This window comes from Caenorhabditis briggsae, assembly GCF_000004555.2.
Source record: "Caenorhabditis briggsae complete genome, chrIV, whole genome shotgun sequence".
NCBI lineage: Eukaryota > Metazoa > Nematoda > Chromadorea > Rhabditida > Rhabditidae > Caenorhabditis > Caenorhabditis briggsae.
The window spans coordinates 5,851,640-5,871,570 of record NC_013487.2 but is presented as its reverse complement, the minus strand read 5'-3'; the positions used below and the strand labels follow the sequence as shown (position 1 = coordinate 5,871,570).

Below are 19,931 nucleotides of genomic sequence, written 5' to 3'. Positions count from 1 at the left end.
CTGACAGTGTACCCAAAATTCCTGAAGATAAGATTCAAAGTTATGTAATCTTTGATACTCTTTGATACCTAATATTGCGCCATTTTCACTTTCACTAATTTCTTCCAAACAAGTTCAAAAAGTAGTTTTAAACTTATCAGTACGGTTTATTATTGCTGTCTGAGAAAAAAAAGGTTGAGCCGTAGAGAAAAATTGTCTTCGTCTCCACCTAATATGTGCTATTTAAGCTCGCCGCTTCGAGATTCCTACCGTATTCAGGCTGCAAAAAATACTCTCTAACCTTCTTTTTTCAGACAGCAATAATATTTCATCTGTCGATTCGACTCAAAAATCTATGTTCCAACATTTTGTTTAAAAGTTTAGCCTTTCGAAGTAAGAACTAATCCTAACATAGCGTCCAATACGTTCTTTCTAGAGCTGAAATATTTCTAGCTACCCGAAAGTATGAATATAAACGACGGACGGAAACTACATATATAAAAAATGTGGCTCTGTCTGGTACACTGACTCCTACAAACGAGCCTATTGATACAATCGTTATTCCAAAAAATGGAGAGATTCCGGTTGACTTAGTGAAACAGAGGAATCTAAATTTGCATAAGAACATGAGGTGAAGAGCTTGTTAGCTGTTTGCGACAGGGAATCTGGTTAACGTTGTTTTTGGAAACGAAGGATTTTTGTAGACGGACGAGGCTGTTTTAGAACTTTTAGTTTAAAAACTATATTATTTTAGTGAAATCAAATAGGGGTTTGAGATTATGATGAACTGATCTCTCACTATTAAAGTTGGAAAATAAAGAGCTTCCGTTAATAATTTCAACACCCTCGACAAAAAGTTTACCTCCTTATTGAAAACGCAAAGTATTTCCCCCAAAAACTCACCAAAAAAATTCAGCTATTCGTCACTGTATATCGAGCGTTTCCTTCGTCGAATGAGCCTCTCTTCTTCCAACCCAATCGACGTTTCCCCAAACCAAATCTCCTACAAAAGAGTCGATTATCATAACAATCGTTATCAGTTGATGAGGATACCTTTGTCATGTAAATTATCATTATCAACCACAAAAGAAGGAGAGACCAGCCGAGACGACAGATTTGCAGTTCTCTTTCTTCCGCACTGCTCCCTATCACTGATTTCGAAAGGGACGTCATTTTTTGGGGAAGTTGTAAGGGGGAAAGGAAAGCAGGGAATGTTCTGGAAAATTTTGAAATTGAAAAGGAGCAGCAGCAATGCACAGATTAATGAGAATCGGTAAGTGAGAAGATAATAATGATCAAAAACAGTAAAAATTATCATGTACATAAATGCACAGAAGGATATTTAATGAAAGGCGGATAGCTTACAATTTTAAGAGAAAACATTGAAACAAGTGACAATGAGCAACAATCGACAACAAGAAATGATAAAAACCATTTTCTCTTAAAATTGTGAGCAAAATTGCATTTTTTTTTTCTTTGGAAATCTCATTTAATGCGATAATCCCGAAAGGACGCCGCACAGTTGCAAAACCTCACGCCCCACTTGCAAAAAAAGGGCATCGGGGTCTCAACCACCAGGTGTAACTTTTTTTATTTCGACAATATTTGTTCCTAAAGTTTCATAGAAGACAAGAAAAACTGCTGCGTCTGTAACGTTGGAAGTAGTTTGAAAAGGAAAAGGAAAATAAAATACCCAAATGAAATTGAAGATTTTGATTTCTAAATCACTGTTCCACACTTATCATATCCAAATTGAAAATTCAATTATGTCATTAATGGGACTCTTGTACGAGATTTCTTTTTTGGACTTTTTTCTCTAGACAAGTCTTTTTTCTCTAGACAAACTAGTAAATTGGATCCGATTTTTAAAGCTTTGTGCACTTTTGAGATATTTTTAGAAAGCGAATCTTTGCAGAAAGTACAACCTTGATACTACTTTTCACTGATTTACTTTTTTTAATAATCTAATTGAAGCTGCGAAATTTACAGTCTTAGAAAAATCATAATGCGAGGAACTTTTTTCTCGCCTAATTTGAAAAAGGTATCTCTGTAAACTCTAAACCATATTTCCTCTAATAGAAACCCACCCAAACTGTCAACTCTCATCTTAATTATCTTGGTTCCTATGAGAGATATCAAAAATCTGTCACCTGTTAAATTATTGGTGCATGATACATAATTTATCAGTTGAGCATTTGCTATATCTTTTTAAGGAACCGAGATAATTGAGCTCAAAGTGCACGTTTAGAGTTCTATTAGAGAAAATATGGAAAATACAGGTAAAGCTTCAAGAAATGATAAAGTTTACAAAATTTACAATTTTAGAATAGTCGTAAGTTTTTAGAACTTTTCTAGCTTCAATTGGGATTGAAATGTATGTTTCTTTTTCATAAAACGTCTCCAAAAATCATAAAAGCCGAAATAAATAAAAGAATAAATCGAAAGCTTTTTCCACTACTTTTGAGAATGAATTTTTTACCTTCAATCTTTGACTACGTTTCATTTTCGAATTCTAAAATCTTATTGTTATCTTATTCAGAAACCGCCTCCATAAAACTTTAAAAAGAAAACTGAAAAAAGAATCAGTTGCCCCGAGTGGGAGCCACTTGGAATATGTTATTTTCAATGCGCGAGAAAAAAAACTTCTGGTGTGAGAGGAGAAAACCGGAAATGGGACATCCATCCGGAGAAGAAGGATTTCTACACAGATTGACAGCTCCGTCTGATTATTACATCGAATGAAAAAGAAGGAGCAGAAGAGGACGAACATATTTGGGATGTAACGTCTTCTGAAGAAGACCTCTCCTTCGAATAAGAAAAGACTCTGAATTGAATTATCGGCACCCCAGTCCAACGGGGAAAAAACGAAGAAGAAGAAAAAAGAAAAACGGATATACATACATAAACATATGTTTAAAAAAAGTAAGAGAAAAGGAGAGATGCTTCAAAAAAAAAGGATATGGAAATGAAGGGAGTGCTCGACAGAATAAGGGCATTAATTATAGGAATACAGAGAAGACAAAGAGTGTTTTTTGGAGATGCTGGAGAATGATCGATTAGGAGATCTAGGTTCAGATGATCTTTGGGTTTTTTTTGGAAGATTTCACGTCATTGGGTTTGAATAGATGGGATGGGATCAAACTAATCTTGAGGAATGGAGAGTTGAAACTTCGGTCCAAAAATTAACTGGTTTTTGAATTCTTAAATAACTGCGTAGAGTTATCTACAGTTTCAAATAATTATCAAAAACCAGTCGTTTTTTGCATACTTGCGAAAATTGTTGAAGACCCGGAAGGCCCGGACTGGTATTTTTTTGATCGAAATTTATCAAAAAACATTTTTTTTTGATAAATTTTTGAGAATTTTTTTTTTTTTAATATTTTTGAGAAAAAACTGTTATTTTACTTCAAAAATGCAATTTTTTCTTCGATCTCAACTTTGGAAAAATTCAGGAAAAAAAAATATTTTTCAAAAGTTTGTTTAAACATTTACAGATGATAAAAACAACTTTTTCCAAAAAAAAACACACTTTTTTTGCCTAAAAATCGAAGCTGGCGCCAACTGGCCGGGCCGTCGCAACTATGGTCTTTTGCGTTTAGTAATATTTTATCTGTTACGACTTTTTTTTTAAACAAATAAATTTAACAGGTTCTAGAGAAAAAGTTTTGAGAATATGGTTAAAAAATCCTATCTTCCGATGAAACATTATCTTCCGATGAAACATTAAACAAACAAATCTTTCTTTAATTCAGCTGATTGAAACAGACATTTTTTATCGTACCGTATTTGCTATAATAGAATCCCACCATTTATGTGCTCTTCGAGCTCAATTATCTAGATTCCTTCAACAGATGTCAAAAAGTTTTCGAGTGATAAATTATTTATCATAGTATCACCAATATTTTATCAGTTAGCAGATTTTTGATATCTCTCATAGGAACCGAGATAATCGAGCTCGAAGTGCAAGTATAGGGTGGACCTCTATTAGAGCATGGTATCTGCATTCTGATGAAATCGTTTTTTCAGAGAGCATATTATTTTGGTTTCACAGTAATGCCTTGAATTATCTCTGGGAGGTACGGCAGGATAGAACTCATCATGTGCTGGTGAGCATTTTAAAAAACTGTTTCATTTAGTTATTTTTTTAATCGCGAAGAAGTTCAAAAGAACACATTTTCTGCTCTTCAAGTTTAAAAAATTTAAAATTCCGATCAAGTGAGTTCTATCAAGTATTGGCTTCTGATTTTGGTCTACTTCCAGAAATTTCTCATTCGTCAATATCATTCAAACGTCCAAGAAAACAATCACATAAACCTTATCACTTGCATGAAACTGAAAATGATCTCAAATTTTATAAGCGTTGGTAACTATTAATCTGGTACAAATAATCGGAGCTTTGGAAGAGAAACGCAGATGGTCGTGGCCAAAGGTCTCACAGCAACAACTACCGTAACTTGAAAACATGTTTTTGAGATTTATTTTCTGGTTTTTTACTGCGTTTGGCCAGTTTTCTGTTATTTTTCCTCAAAAAGTCGGAAAATGAAAAGTTTGATAGTGAAAAATTGGCTGAAAACGTATTGAAATCGAGATAATGAATCCGGAAAATAAACATATTTTTAGGTTACTGTAGTTCTCGTTGTGCGACCTTTGGCTACTGCCACCGGCTTTTCTCTTCCAAATCTACGAGAGTTTGTACCACATAATAAGCCAGTTAGAAAAAAAATTGTGGAAAAAAGTATATTTTATGGATAATCATCCTGGACTCGAATCGACCAATGAGCGGTCACAAAGATTTTGTTACTTGCATGAAACAGAAAGAATTCAATTTAATAGCTTTTTAAAAAAATTGATAACAACTAAAACTTTGAATCTCGTACCATTCTAAGATCACACTATACTCTCTGTTTCATATCCAGAATTCAAAGGACAACTGAAATCTGACACCGATTCTAAGATTTTCTTATCATGACAAACAGTATTGAAGTCATCATCAAGACCTATGTTTAATATCCGATCTAAATTATTTGAAACGGTGGAAAAAAATTCTGAAACTTTACTATCTCAAAAAGGTTATAAAACAAACATTACATCGATGTTCACAGTAGTAAGGATTGTTCCGAAGAAAAAAGGATAAGCGAACTTGAGTTTCAAGAAAAATATGTATTTTCAATCTACAGCTTTTTCCAAATTACAAAAACTTCTAAAAACACATTTTCTGCTATTCAAGTTTATAAATTTCAAATTCGGATCGAACCTTACCTCCTGACGTTTGTCCGTTATCAGTCAATTTCTTGACAGTTCAACCTTGGAAGTAAAAGTCACAAAGAAGACCGACCTTATGAATTTTATGAAACTGAAAATAATCTTAAATTTTATAACTTTTTAAACTAACTGAAAACTTTTTTGAAAGCCGTTACAATGGAAGATCACACTAAACTCTCTTTTTCCTATCCAGAAGTTAAAGGACAAGTGAAATCTGACATTGATTCTGAGTTCTTCTTATCATTAGGAAAGCTAAATAAAAGATTATCAAAAAGCTCTAACTTTCAGGTTTATTCTAAATAATAGAAACGGTGAAGTAAATAATGAAATTCTGAAACTTCACTATTCCAGAAAGGTTATAAAATAGGCATAACATCGGAGTTCAGAGTAGCATCATTGTTTTAAGACTAATAGAAAAAGCGAAACTAGAATTTTAAGAAAAAGACATTCCGTAGAGAGGAATATCCATTCTCTATCTCTTGAATTTCAGATTCCTTCATGAATACTAAAAGAACGAAAAGGAATAAAAGGAGAAGAAGCTCTTCTCCTTATTCCTAGTTTCTGAAAGTGACAGCTGCTAATCAAAATGTAAGGAAAAATACGAATCTAGTTAGAAAGTTTTATTCTAGTATATTTTTTGCAACACACATCAATCAGGTTGTACTCTCCAAAAGTCAGAAACTTCTAGAATAGAATAGAAAAAGTGCGCGCTCGCGAAAATTGAAAAGAAGATTGGAGTCACACCAGAAAATTGGTTTCTGGAGAGAGCAGAGAGTTTCAATTCAATTAACCTCGTTCAATTGGTCTGGGGTCTTTTCAGAGAAAATTGAAAAAGAAAGTTGGAAATTTTAAGAAATCATAAATTCAAAAGTGTTTCGAAAAGTGAGCAACAATTCTTCAGAGGGGATGAGTTTTCGGAAGATCAAATTACTCCTCTGTGGCGATTTGTTATTCTCTTTGAGTCTATGAAAAAAGCAATTAGTAAAGAAAGAAGCATTTCCTGGAATATTTAATCACTGTTTCACTGTTTTTATTTTGTTTTGTTGAAAAAGTTCATGTGATAATGTATCCTGTACATTTGGAATATAAGAAAGTTATTTATATCTGTCGAGACGGCATTTGGGTAGTGAACCCCTGTCCGTCTCGGAAACCAGAGAACAGTTAAACAAAGAAAGAATAAGACATTCAACACTCAAACTTTATTAAAACGAACTTTTGGACATACTTGTAAAATTCCGGGCCGGGCCGGGCAATATCTGTCTTGGTAAACTATGATTTTAACCGGTTTTTTCGATAGTCAAACAGTCATACATACAATTCGTTGAGAACCAAAAATTTTATCCTGAGAATATCAAGAAGAGAGTTTCGAGCTATTATTTCTGCAAAAAACAATTACATGTTTTGTATTACATTGTATTCTGTATTACTGTCCTGTTCTGTAAATAAATGTTCTAGCAGGATTCCATGAACACATTAATAGAATCGCCCACTTCTTCCCTTTTAACTTTCAACTTTGAGCCAGTTTATCTGAGTTCCCGTGAAAGATATTGAAAAGTTGTTAACTGACAAAATGCTTTTGATATCATAATACACATTTTGTCAGTTGACAACTTTCTGATATATTTTATAAGAAACCAGATATATAGGCTCAATGCTAACGGTTCGGAGACACATTGTATAAGAGTGTTTACGGAATATAGATCCTATATGCGAGCACGGACGGGGCATATGCTTTCCCTGTTAACTGAACGCCCACCACCACCGACCAGCAACCACCAACCCATATAGCGGGCATAACGAACGCTCTATGCGCACATTCACAGTATGGGCCACAATGCGCCCATATAGTGTTCTGCGCAATTCACCTGTGAAAGCTCTCGATTCCGAAAAGGATAAAGTTTCCAATTATTGCTAAAAGGCTCATTTTATAGTTTCTGTCTGTTTAGAATTCGTTTTAGCACATTTACCCCATGGATATTTTTCGTCAAAATTAGTTTTTCTGTAAAATCGAGAAAACTTTGCCAGATCGTAGAGGAACGTTTGAAATTGTAATTACAATCAAAAAACTTCCAAAATCTTTCACCAATCAGCGAATGTCTTTCTCTCAAAAATCAAAATGTAGTTTGAATAATGCTTCAAAAAAAGTTTTTCAAAGCATATAACATAAGTATTTCATAAGTTTTGAATAAAAGAGAACAATCCCCTAAAGTTTTCAATTTTTTTTTTGCAAAAAAAAAATTTTCGCAAAAAAATCACCATGGGGTCCCCCATTTGCATTTGCAATTTCTCAGATTTCGAACCCGATTTTCTCGAAACTGGTAGCTCCTCAGCAAAACCAGAATACATGTTTGAAAATGTCTCATTCTAAGCTTTCGAATGATATAGGTCTCATACCGAAGTTCCACCCCCCGATTACAACCTTCCCTAGTAAGACTTGATTTTTCAAAATTAGCTCGGAACACGCAACGTTTGGCTAGGTCAACTAAACTTTTTGCTGACAATAATTGTGACTCTCTTATAGTTACATGCACTAACCTAGTTGGTCTCACATTGATCCCCACTTCTGATGTTTTATCTCCTTTCCTATCAATCCAGTTTGATGGAAACACTTATTTCTGCCTTATTCGTTACTCCCCCAGTGTTGTTAGATAAGAATAATTTCTTTTGATAATAAAAACTTATATTTTGTTAATATTCTCATTTGATTTTCATGAAAAAGGCGGCAGGAACTTCCCTTAACCCCCCGGCGGGAACTTTATTCTTGTCTGAGTAGTATTTAAGATGATAAGGTTGTTCACAATAACCATCATTTGCCCTGCTCTCATTCCGCTTGCGAACGGGATTCCCTTTTTCAAACCGACGTTTTTTGGGTGAAATTTCTGTATATTGTTTACATTTATTTCTAACCTGAAAGTATCCGATATTCATCACCACCTGTTGGAAGTTTACAAAGATAAAGTCCCCATAGAAATACCGTTGTGAATTGGGTTGGCAAGTTCAAGAACCAGGACTTTTCAATGAAACATGAAACTTGCCTCGGGAACCAGTTCTTCAAGATTCAGACAAGTGAGATATACTAACCATCACTTATATACTAACCATCACAGAAAAAGCCCTAGTAGAACGGGACCCTTTCCAATCTACCCGTTAAATGTCAATCACTTTAGGGACAACCCATACCACTATTGAAAATGGGACAACCCATACCACTATTGTTAAAGTTGGGAAAGACGGAAAAACTTGGACGGCGGATACCTCCCTGTTTTGACCTGTTTTGATGTTCAGCAGCGATTGGACATGAACATGCAACTTCTTACTCTACTCGGGAACTTTAAGCGGCTGAATAATGTTATCACCTCAGATAAAAAGAGGGTCTTATATACTAACCATCACAGAAAAGCCCAATGTCTTGACTTCGATAAACAGCCAGTAGACGTCATCAAACAGGAATTTCACCCAAAAACAATAGGTATCAAAAGGGGCATCTCGTTCGCAGGCGGAATGAGAGCAGGGCAAATGATGGTTATTGTGTTCAACCTTATCATCTTATATACCATATCCGGTTACACACATATTATTGTTCTAGTTTAGTTAAGAGAAAAGAGGAAAACAAAAGTGCACAAAGACTTAGTTGCCAACCTAATAGAATCTGAAAACTGAGAGTCTCGACCTTCATTTTTCCAAAGCCAGAAATCAAAACCCATAATCAGTTTTTGCTTCAAACAATAACAATTTTAGTTTCTATTATTCATTCAAAAATCAAACAAAATCACAAAAACTATTAGAATGTTTTAATTCTGGCTATTCGCCTCTTCTGTACAAATGGCGTGTGTCACAAACTCCTTCTCGCAGTCCATGCCACGTGGCGTTGTCTTGGAAGCGTTAAAGCATCTGAAAGCAAATTTTATTGAAATTCGTTTTTAGACAAATGTAAAATCTGTGATTTTTAAAAAAATCTCCAAAACTGCTACTTTTGGAAATTCGTTCCGAAAAAATGAGAAAAATCTGGGATTTTTCCAAAATCATCAGTAAAACTAACACCAACGCCTGCCTAATCAAATATCCACACCGGTGTGCGAGTGCCGAATGAAGGCACGGACAGTCGATATTCACACGCCCATCCGGGTACACTGATTCTGGAAATTTCTTTTAATTTCAACGGAAAAATGGATATTCCGGTGGTACCTGGCTCCACAAACGGTTCGAAGTACCTTCGATATTCCATTTTGACCGACTTGAAGAACTCCTCTCGTGGAATTTTCAGAATCTCTTCTTTTGTCATCTGAATGGTGGTTTTGTCGGGTTTTAGTGAAAAATGTGTTGGCTAGTGATTTTAAAAAATACAAAATTGGAAGAACCCTTTCTGAGAATTGAATAAAAATATGTTTTAAAAAAAGGAAAAAAACAAATTTATTACAAACTAAATAATTCAAAAATCAAGAAAATTATTGCTTTTCACTAATTTTGAGATCTCCAGACTCCTCGGTCATCGCTTTTCGCATCTGTTCTCGTCGTTCATCTGAAAATTTTCGAAAATTTCAAGAACTTCAAAATGAGCCTAAATTCGACTAAGCTCCGCCCATTTTTCTGTTTATTGTAGTTTTCGTAGTGGGACCCAAAATTTGCCAATTTTAAGGGGATATAGGCGTATTTAGGCTCATTTTGAAGTTCAGGGCTAGCCAGAAAAGAATATGTACACTAGAAATCGAAATTTCAGAATTTCAGAAAAATTGGAACGTATGCTTTTTTCCCATACCTCGCTTATTTTCCGAGCTTTTGCCATCAAACTCGTTTATTCTTGTTCAGAGCTTTAAAATGAGCCTATAAACACGACCAGATTCTGAACAATTATTGGATTACTGTAGTTTTCGTGGTGGGACCCAAAAAGTGTCGAGTTTGAGAGAAACTAGTCGTGTTTATGCTCATATTGAAGCCTTTTTTAATGAAAAATTATCCATTTTTACCACTCATATTCTGCATACACGCCGCCCAATTCACAAATTGTGTCGGACATTTTTCAGACGGATCCCGGGTGTCGTCGCTTTTCATACAAACGTACAGTTCTCGAAAATAATTTCCACATCTGCAAAAAATTTTTTGTGGCTTAATATGCTTTAATTTCCGAGCTAAAGCTTCCGTTTCGGTCGGGAAATTTAGCTAACCTAAATTGTGCATTTGCGCGTCAGAGTGTTTGCGTGCATTTTTTTACGACGAAATTTTTTTGAATTTTTTGAATTTTCTAGGTATCCGACCGAAATAAAAGCGTAATTTCCAGACCTATGAGCTACTAAAGAGCCGCCAGCCATACATGCGCATTGCCAGTTGATGGAACCATCGGGAAGCACGGGACCTGAATAAATTTATTGATTTTCAGAGTTCAAAATTTCAAATACCATTTGGCTTGTATTTCTCGACATTCTGCATTTCTAAAACCCATTCTGACTTGATCGGCTCCTCGAATTCGTCTCTCCGAATGTACAAAACCTCATCTTTGCTGACGTTGCAATGTAGTCGTCGGAGGAATGTGAAGAACATCAGAAAATAGATAATGTTCAGAGTGTGGGAGTTCCTAGTGCTCCTAGTGCGGGGATTCGATAAACTCTGGGTAAAATCCACAACACTAAAAATGACAATAAAAAAATGGGAGATGCTTTCATATTAGAATAAATAGGAGAATAAATAAAAAAGGAGTAGAGAAAATAGAAAATACAGAGAATCGTACAAAGAATGGAACAAAAAAAAACATCAGCTCTCTCAGAAATAGTTGAGATCGATATAAGGGATTTTATAGGGGAGGGTAAATACACGAAACTTGATGATTGATGAATTAAGGGGACATAAAATAAATTCATTCAGGATCACGGGCACTTCTTGTCGACAATCGTCTTGCCAGTCTCATCATACTCCGCCTTACTGATCCACATTTGTTGGAAGGTTCCGAGGGACCCGAGGATGGATCCTCCGATCCATGCACCGTATTTTCGTTCGGCTTGAGTTGGTGCAGCGAACACACGTAGTTTGATGGTCTGGAATTCAGAATTCCTAATTGAAATAATTTGAAAGGATTCTTACCGGTGGGCACTTTGTGGCGAGAGCATAGTTAAGACGTTCGGTGAATCCAAGAATTAGCGAATTTCCTCCAGTCACCGTTACGTTAGAGAAAAGAGTCGGCCTGATATCGATATCAGCAAGATTCGCAGAGGTAGCTGCCATCTGAGCGACCGTCATTAATCCCTCCCTCTTCATGTCTGCTTTGAGGTAAGAGAGATCGAACAGGCACTCTGGAAGTTTGATTCTCTCAGCTCCGAACTCTTCGGTGAATCCATTGGGGAACGAGTAGGGTGTTGATGGAAGCTTATCCACGTATTCCATATCGATATTGGTGTCACATAACTGAAGCATACTAGCAGCCATATCTTCGAGAATCATCTTCTTCATGAATTTATCGTAGCTCGGAGTGACTTCTGGAAGATTCTTCTTCGCTGTCCACTTTGGTGGATCTCCCTCGTTGACCTCTTCCTTTCCAGCGATTTTATATGTTGGAACCAGATCAACCTTTTGTTGCTCGAGCATATGAGCCAACTGATCGGCAATAACGTCCCCTCCCAATGGACACTTCACCACGGCGTGGGTGATGGCGTATCCATCGAAAACTGGGACGACTGACGTCTGACTGGCTCCAGAATCCACCATCAATCCATGAGTTCTACCTTGAGCAAAGCAGGAAAGAACCACGTTCTTCGAGAGATAATAGGCCGGAACTTGGAACTTTTCGAACATCAGCTCGGTGAGCTTCTCACGACGAGCGCGGTCGTTCCACGCGCTTTCAGAGAACAGAACCGGATGTTCGGCAGGGTTCGAGTAGAGTATATTCTCGTAGGAGTGCTCTACAATCTTCTCGAACAAGTCCCAATCTTCGACTGAAAAAATTTGAATGAAACATCTTTCTTAATTTCTAATTCTCACTCAATCCTTCCTTCATAAAATTCTCCATAGTGGTTCTGGCTCGTGGCACGATGATTTTCGTGGTACCGATGAAGAAGTTCTTCTCACGCTTCGTCTGAACTTTCGAGGTGTCTCCTTCTTCCATTGCTTCGTCTTTCTCGATAACCTCATCGGGAAGTGGCTCTTGAACCGCGATATACGACGGGATGTCTCCCTGGAATAGATATTTTAACGTTTTTTACTTTTTGAATCTTGAAAATTTTACTTTTGGATATTCTTCTCCAGCGAATCCAACACGGAACGACTGCGAGCCGGCGTCGAACACCAATCCGCTGACTTCATCTAAAAATAATCGATTTTTCTAAAATTCTGAGATAGATATCGAACGAACCTCCTCCGTAAACTGCTCCGCTCATTTTTTTTTCTGGAAATTGACAAGAATTAGTGAAGAAAAAAGCAAAAAAAGGGGAGAATTGGTCAAGAAGCGATTTTTTTTGAATTTGCCTATGCGCCCGAGAAGTGCGCTAACACAAATCACAAAGCGCGCCAGCAACGCAACTGGCGTATTTATCGATTTTCTGGTCGCTGATTTTGCATAATTTTGACTGCGTTGAATTCATCTGTAAAACCATACTTGTAACGGGCCGGGCCTGTCATTCCACAAGTTTTGAAAATTTCAAAAAACACATAAGGGGGGACCCTTATGTGATTTTTTTCGATCAAAAATTTTTTTTCGAGTTTTTAAAATATTTTTTGATCAAACAGACAAACAATCCAAAAACACAAAAAATAATGTAGAAAATTGTATTGAGAGCTCAAAATTTGTCTCAAAATGACAAAATTTTTGCTACCGGGCCTTCCGGGCCGGGCCCGGGCCTTGAAAATTTCCTCAGGCCCGGCCCGGGCTTTGGCGGGCCGGCCCGGAATTTTACAAGTATGTTTAAAACTGAATTTTCGCGAATTTTTATGACGAAGCAGATGAAAAAACGCATAAATTTTTGAAAAAAATGCAGTGTTTTCCTTGAAAAACAATCAAAAATTCAGTTTCGCTCTCGAAAAAATCCATTCCACAAATGTGGTTTTCTTAGCTTTTCTTCCTTTTTTTTCGATTTTCTGAGTTCTTAAAACGGTAAATTATAATTTCAGAATGTCGCTGTCGCAGTGGAAACTTGACTACAGCTATTCTTCGAAAAGCTGCCGCACGTCGGATAGCAACTTCAATCCACCTGGATTTTACTCGTCAGCAGCTACTATTCAGCACACCGTGAGTCTTTTATCGCATAATTTATGTCAATTCTAAAAAATTTCAGGCCGACGCTGAACGATCCGCCGATCAACACGAGCATTTGGCTAGGAAGCGAGCGTGGGATACTGCGATGGGACCTGCGAAGTCGCTGCCGATGAACATGTTCATGATGTACATGGCCGGTGGTGGCGTATCGATTTTCCCAATTATGATGGTCGGAATGATGCTTTTCAGGCCGCTCAAAGCCCTTTTCTCCGTTAATTCCACGTTCAAGCCACTAGAGGTATCATGACCTAAAAGAGCGCATTACAACTAAAAGTTGAAGTTAAACATTCAAAATCCACGTGTTTCTTTTCAGAGCCCCGCCACCGGAGCCATGATTATCCACAAGCTGATCTTCTGTCTCGGAAACCTCGGTGCCATCGGTCTTGCCATCTACAAAGTACACACAATGGGCCTTCTCCCCAACACACCCTCTGATTGGCTCGAATTCATTCCACAACCGGGACGTGCTCAGTATTCGATAATTGACGAAGTATTCATCTGAAATCCCCATCTCATCTGATAATATCGTCTAGTCATTCCCTTTTTTTCCTTCAACTGTGTGATCCTCTTTTTCAAATTCGATTGCTTTCAGACTAATAATTTATATTTCCTGTCAGACTTCTATTCGTTTCTTTCATTTAGACCCCTCGCCTCGATTTTCTCCTCTTTTTTTAAAAGATAAAATTGCAACTAGAGAAGTTTTTGAGTAATCATCAGGTTATTTTTTGTCACACCATTCACTCGCCATCAAAGCAGAAATCACTGATAAGCGGCAAAAAATAAAAAAGTAGAAGCGGAGCGAGCGCAAAGAATGACGATTCATGTGAATGTCGGATGGAACGGAACTGAAAGTGATCAGTGAAATTTCGTGTTTTCGTGTTTTTTTTGTTGCGAAAAATTTGATTTTTGCAAGATTTGTTCTTTTTTTTTCTTCAGATAGTAGAAGTTTTGTACATGTTACTTCTAATTTTCGATGAGTTCTAACATGAACTTCTTCGAATTTTTGCATAAATAAAGAAGATCTTTGATTTTCCGGACATTTTTTTCAGTGAAATTTACAAACAAAAATACAAAAATGACCTCGAGAAGAATCTGCAAAAAGATTCTATCACAAAGGCCTTCGGGGGAAATTTTCCCGGGAAACAAATTTATTGGTTTTTCTTCTTTGAAAACGTTTTGTCAGGTTTTGCGAAAATCTAAAGTATTTCAATCTTGAATAAGATCGGGAACTTAGAGATTTTTTTTTCAATAAAATTGGAAGAGAAACGGCTGTGGCCGGGCCGAATTTTTTGCGAAACGGCGGTTAGCTTCGAGAAAATTAGGTCAAAAGATAATTTTCAGTTGATTTCTAAGAATCACTTTGAATTGAAAATTGAGGCGAGACACGTTATTTTTTTATTTCAAATTTAAGAAGCCAAACACAGCCTTGAAATCAACTAAAAATTTTCTTTTTACCTAATTTTCTCGAAGCTCACGGCCGTTTCGAAAGAACAAAAAACATATTGCGATTCAGAATTTCATGGGCTTTCTAATGATATAGATCAGGAGTTGCAACTTGGAATCATGCTCAGATAGTTCCCTAGTCAGAAAAGTTGAAAAAAACTAGACAAAAGTGACTGAAAAAAATTCGGAAAACACAATTGTACCACAAGTTTGAAATTCTGAAAAACAGTTTACAATATAAAAACTATAAATAAGGGAATTGGTTCAAACTTTGAATTTTCGACTGTTACAGAATATTCATATTTTCAATACTGAATTTATTGTTTGATTTTCTTGAATTAATACATAATTTCTTACCAGTTTCCTACTCAACGATGGCACTTGGGTTCAAGCGAGGGGGTCAGAAAAAGCGCCCCAGCAAACTCGTAGGCCAGAAGAAATTTAATAATTTTAAAATGAACGCGGGTTTGAACTAGATCATGATCTCTTTCTTAAAAATCAACGGGTTGCAACGCGCGTATTCTCGCTCATCCTTTAAAACTGAGATACTCAGCCAACGAAGTTCGGCAGCGAATTGAGAACTTTTGAAAAATTTACTGGGGCGCGCTTTCTGACCCCCTCGCTTGAACCCAAGTGCGATGGCTGATTTCTATAGAAAAATTGGATCATTCAAAATTTTTTGTATTTGGCGCCATTTCACAAAAGCAAAATATTCTGAAACTGTTTTCACTGAAATTTTTTTTCAGAATTTTTCGTTATTTGTTCACAATTGCATGCATACTATTAGGTTTCAACGCCTTGCTTTCACTCCACTGGGAAACCTGAAAATGACGTTAACTTCAGAATTATGGGGTGGCCCCCGACCATAATGCCGAATCGGAAACAGATTTAGTAATAAAATCCTTTAAACATTCCTTACTCGAACTCGGAATATCGTAATAAACCAACATTTGAGATAAAAGTTAACTGGGGCAGGGAAAATTGAAGTTATAGAAAAAAACTGAAACAATTATTTCGGTAACGAGAGCTCAAGACTAAAAGAGCGAATTGGAAGAATTCAGAAATTTTCACTGTTATATGTAGAATGTTCTTATTGTGCTAAAGTTATTTCTTCAGTGTTGTTAGTAGTATCATTATTCATGCCCAAAATGATCGACAAACAAAATCCGACCCCCGAATGAAGTGGTGCTGTGTTGAATATTGAAAAATTGTCAAAATTGTAAACAAATTGTTCCCTGGTATACTGTAGTAAATAAACTGTAGAGTTTAGCACTCAAATTTTTGCATTCAGCGCCATTTTCTGGATGTACTTTAAAAAAATCAGGAAAATATTCTGAAACAAAATATCAATCGAAAAGTTCTGAAATTCACAAAAATAAGCGCACAATTTATACTTTTTTTCTGCATTTTTGGTTTTTTAAAAAATATTATAGGCTTTCAATTAAGCTGAAACGCTTTTTGTTTTCTCTCTATTGGGACACCTGAAAATGACTCCAAACTCAACATTTTGATTAAAACTCTTTTAAACGTTATTATAATATTGTAATAAATTGATAATTCGAGCTAAAAGTTAACTGAAACGAGAAAAAAAAGTTATAAAAAATTAGATTCGATGAATATCGTTAACAAGAAATCGAGACTACAGAAGCAAACTTCGGAAATGAGAATTTTTTTCTGTTACAGAATGTTCATATTCTGAAAACTGGATTTACCTCTTCGATATAATCAATTTCCATACATGCATAGTCTCTAAACGGTTACCATCCAAAAATTGTTCAAAACGATTGGAAAAAAAATGACAACAGAATAAAGAGATGCTAACTGAAATACTAAAGAAAAAAGATTAAAAAGAACAATTATAGAATCAAAACGAGACGTTCCAGCCTGAGCCAATCATTTTAAACAAAAAGCCAAAATTCTGAAATTCGCAAAAACCGCAAAATTGTAGGCTCTTCTATTAGGCTGGGACGTCTTGCTTCCTTTCCACTGGGATAGTAAAAAAATGACATAAACTTCGAGTCATCTCTGCAATATCGTAACAAAATCGAACATTTGACATAAAAGTTAACTGAAACAGGGAAAATTAAATTTATAGTGAAATTCAATAGGTTTAGAATTGTTCGCAAGAGATCAAGACTACAAAAGAAAACTTCCGAAGTGCGGAATTTCTATTGTTACAAGATTTTGATATTCTGAAGATTGATGTTATCTCTTCAGTGTTGCTCGTTTTAACGCTATGTTATAAAGTACGCAGAATGGTATGCTTCTATCAGAGGTAGGCTATTAGAGAAAATACGGTAATTTCAAAATTGCTCTGTTTCAAAAACTGACTGAATTATTTTCTCTAAATGGATAAAAACAGCTTGGAGGAGACTTTGTGGTCCTTGTTAACTAATTATCCCCTGAAAACATAAAATTAATTCAAAATATTTTTCCTGTTTCTATAACAACTTATTAAAGTTTTCATAGGATTTGCCTCACTTGAATTGACGCCGTTTTATCAGAAAAAGCTATTTTCCATTTCTCTCTCAAATATTTTCGTTTCAATTCTTTGACCGTACATTGTGTGTTCTGAATAGGATAGATAACATTTTCTTTCTCCTCCAAAAAACCCATAAACATCACTCTTCTGCCTCTCTCTCCTCTTCCATCGCCCCACTTGCCATACGAATTTTCAAAATCAAGAAGCTCCGCCCCCTCTTTTCTGGTCTCTCCCTTTTCTTCAAAAAAATCAGACCACCATTCGGTACTCTCTCGTAGGGAGACGCAGAAAATGGTATAAAGTGACCGTGTTTTGTGACCAAGATGCTCCAAAATGTTTGCTCTACCTTTTTGTGTATCCTTTTCGTCTACCAAGAGGATCCCGTGTACTTTGTACCCTTAGGAAACTCCGCCCTTTTTTGACTTAGTTCTCTTTCTTGTTCATAGTCATTTGCTTTGCAGGTAAAGATGCCAGAAGTTTCCTTTTTGGAAGTTGCCACGTCTTGGCCATTCAGTCACGAACTGTCCAAAAAGCACATTGCCCAGACTCAATGGCCAGCCTTCTGGATCTCAATGGCCTATGTGGTGGTGATTTTTGGAATCAAGGCTGCAATGGTTAATAGAAAACCATTTGATGTGAGTAATCCTTTAAGAAACAATCACATTGCATTGTTAACCAGTAGTTGAATATATGAAATTCGTGAAACATTGTTTCTGAATTTCAGCTCACTCGTCCAAACAAATTGTTAGTCAAATTTCCCAAATTTCAGCTCACTGGTCCCTTGAACTATTGGAATGCCGCTCTTGCCATCTTCTCTACAGCCGGATCCGTTTTCACCTCTTTCGGCCTTCTTCACGAGTTCGTTACCCGTGGATTCTTCGAGTCCTACATCCACATTGGAGACTTTTACAATGGATTTTCTGGATTCTTCACTTGGCTTTTTGTCCTCTCCAAAGTTGCCGAATTTGGAGACACTCTGTTCATTGTTCTTCGCAAGAAGCCATTGATGTTCCTCCATTGGTACCATCACGTACTTACCATGAACTACGCATTCATGTCTTTCGAAGCTAACCTAGGATTTAATACTTGGATCACTTGGATGAACTTCTCTGTTCACTCGATTATGTACGGATATTATATGTTGAGATCTTTCGGAGTCAAGGTTCCAGCATGGATTGCTAGAAACATTACAACAATGCAAATCCTTCAATTCGTCATCACTCATTTCATTCTCTTCCATGTTGGATACTTGGCTATGACTGGACAATCCGTTGACTCTACTACAGGATACTATTGGTGAGTTTTCAATATTTTTACAGTTTCCAGCTAGTGTTAATTTGTCTCCACATCCACAGGAAATATTATACCGCACATGGGACATTTTTCAAAATCACATATTCCAGATTCACAAGTTAGAAAATTTCGACTCATCTGAAAATTCCAATTTCCAGGTTCTGCCTGCTCATGGAGATCTCTTACGTCGTTCTGTTCGGAAACTTCTACTACCAATCGTACATCAAGGGAGGTGGCAAGAAGTTCAATGCCGAGAAGAAGACTGATAAGAAGGCTGAATAGATTGCAGAAAATGAAATGTTATCTTACCCCGCGGGTTGTTTTTTAGAAAGCTAATTATTTTTTGTATTTATTTGAATGAATTATTGACATAAATTTTTGGATTTTGTGAAAAAAAGCCGAATCAACAATTATACATCGAAATCGAAAACAAATAGTTAGGTCATGTGAAACAGACGATTCTCGAAAGACAAAAAATCCAGGAACTTTTGAAAATCGGATACTGTAAAATGCGTGGTTTAATTAACTTCAAAGAAGGAAATCTACTGAAGGAACAGACTGAACTCATTCTTGGATAACTCATAAGCTGAAATATTTTGCAGATCACTTCTCATTTTTTCTAGAAGGGTCACGCAAATCTATATTCAATTTTCAAGCTTTTCAAAAGTAGGCAGGTCTTCATCAGGACAGACAGACGTGTAGCGTTATTATATGAGGAAGATAGGGTCGAATTACGAATATGTGCAGTTTCTCGGAATAAATAAGTTGTTTTCTAGCTGGTCAGTTTGAAGATGATATGATTTCTTCGAACGAACCGAACTATCTTTAGATTCTTCAGTTTTGCAAAAATTTTTCCGACTTCACCCTCTAAATAAGTGCATTTTTTCGGTTTATTCAATTCCCAAGTTACTGCAACTGTTCTGATAAATCGCCACCCCCGTACTTGCATTTTGAGCGAGATTCATTTTCTACTTTGGCGTTTACGGTGTTGTTCCGTATGAAGATGCTGGTAAGAAGATTGAACAGATCAGGAAAGAAAATCCGATTTATGATTGTTTTCAACTCGTTGTATTATTGAGAAAAGTTAATTGTACTTCATTCATTTTTCGACTTCAATAAATGCATTTATTTGTTGTTTTAATAATAATGAAAATAGAGTTTGAAAAGATAGCTTATGTCGTTTGAAAAACAGCAACATTTAGATTTAAAAAAGGTTGTTTTTTTCAGAAACTTTTC

The 19,931-nt window shown here is 36.1% G+C and overlaps 5 protein-coding genes across 5 annotated transcripts; 2 read left to right on the top strand and 3 right to left on the bottom strand.

Annotated features, from left to right (window-relative positions):
• Nucleotides 1-8,693: 8,693 nt before the first annotated feature.
• Nucleotides 8,694-8,786, bottom strand: CBG26415 (the record flags this gene model as incomplete). Its single annotated transcript, XM_045235309.1, has 1 exon — nucleotides 8,694-8,786. One exon carries the CDS (start codon nucleotides 8,784-8,786, stop codon nucleotides 8,694-8,696), a length of 93 nt encoding a protein of 30 aa, XP_045100286.1.
• A 246-nt stretch (nucleotides 8,787-9,032) lies between these two features.
• Nucleotides 9,033-9,523, bottom strand: CBG19950 (the record flags this gene model as incomplete). The annotated part of the gene is made up of 3 exons (XM_002633842.1): nucleotides 9,033-9,132; nucleotides 9,281-9,377; nucleotides 9,427-9,523. The coding sequence occupies 3 exons, from the start codon at nucleotides 9,521-9,523 to the stop codon at nucleotides 9,033-9,035; spliced, it is 294 nt and encodes a 97-aa protein (XP_002633888.1).
• Nucleotides 9,524-11,099: 1,576 nt separating this feature from the next.
• On the bottom strand, nucleotides 11,100-12,602 carry Cbr-swsn-6 (the record flags this gene model as incomplete). Its single annotated transcript, XM_002633843.2, has 5 exons — nucleotides 11,100-11,267; nucleotides 11,314-12,161; nucleotides 12,208-12,400; nucleotides 12,452-12,528; nucleotides 12,578-12,602. 5 exons carry the CDS (start codon nucleotides 12,600-12,602, stop codon nucleotides 11,100-11,102), a joined length of 1,311 nt encoding a protein of 436 aa, XP_002633889.2.
• Nucleotides 12,603-13,333: 731 nt separating this feature from the next.
• Nucleotides 13,334-13,979, top strand: Cbr-perm-3 (the record flags this gene model as incomplete). The annotated part of the gene is made up of 3 exons (XM_002633844.1): nucleotides 13,334-13,450; nucleotides 13,497-13,715; nucleotides 13,791-13,979. The coding sequence occupies 3 exons, from the start codon at nucleotides 13,334-13,336 to the stop codon at nucleotides 13,977-13,979; spliced, it is 525 nt and encodes a 174-aa protein (XP_002633890.1).
• A 3,890-nt stretch (nucleotides 13,980-17,869) lies between these two features.
• Cbr-elo-6 lies at nucleotides 17,870-18,977 on the top strand (the record flags this gene model as incomplete). The annotated part of the gene is made up of 3 exons (XM_002633845.1): nucleotides 17,870-18,037; nucleotides 18,172-18,698; nucleotides 18,854-18,977. 3 exons carry the CDS (start codon nucleotides 17,870-17,872, stop codon nucleotides 18,975-18,977), a joined length of 819 nt encoding a protein of 272 aa, XP_002633891.1.
• Nucleotides 18,978-19,931: the final 954 nt, after the last annotated feature.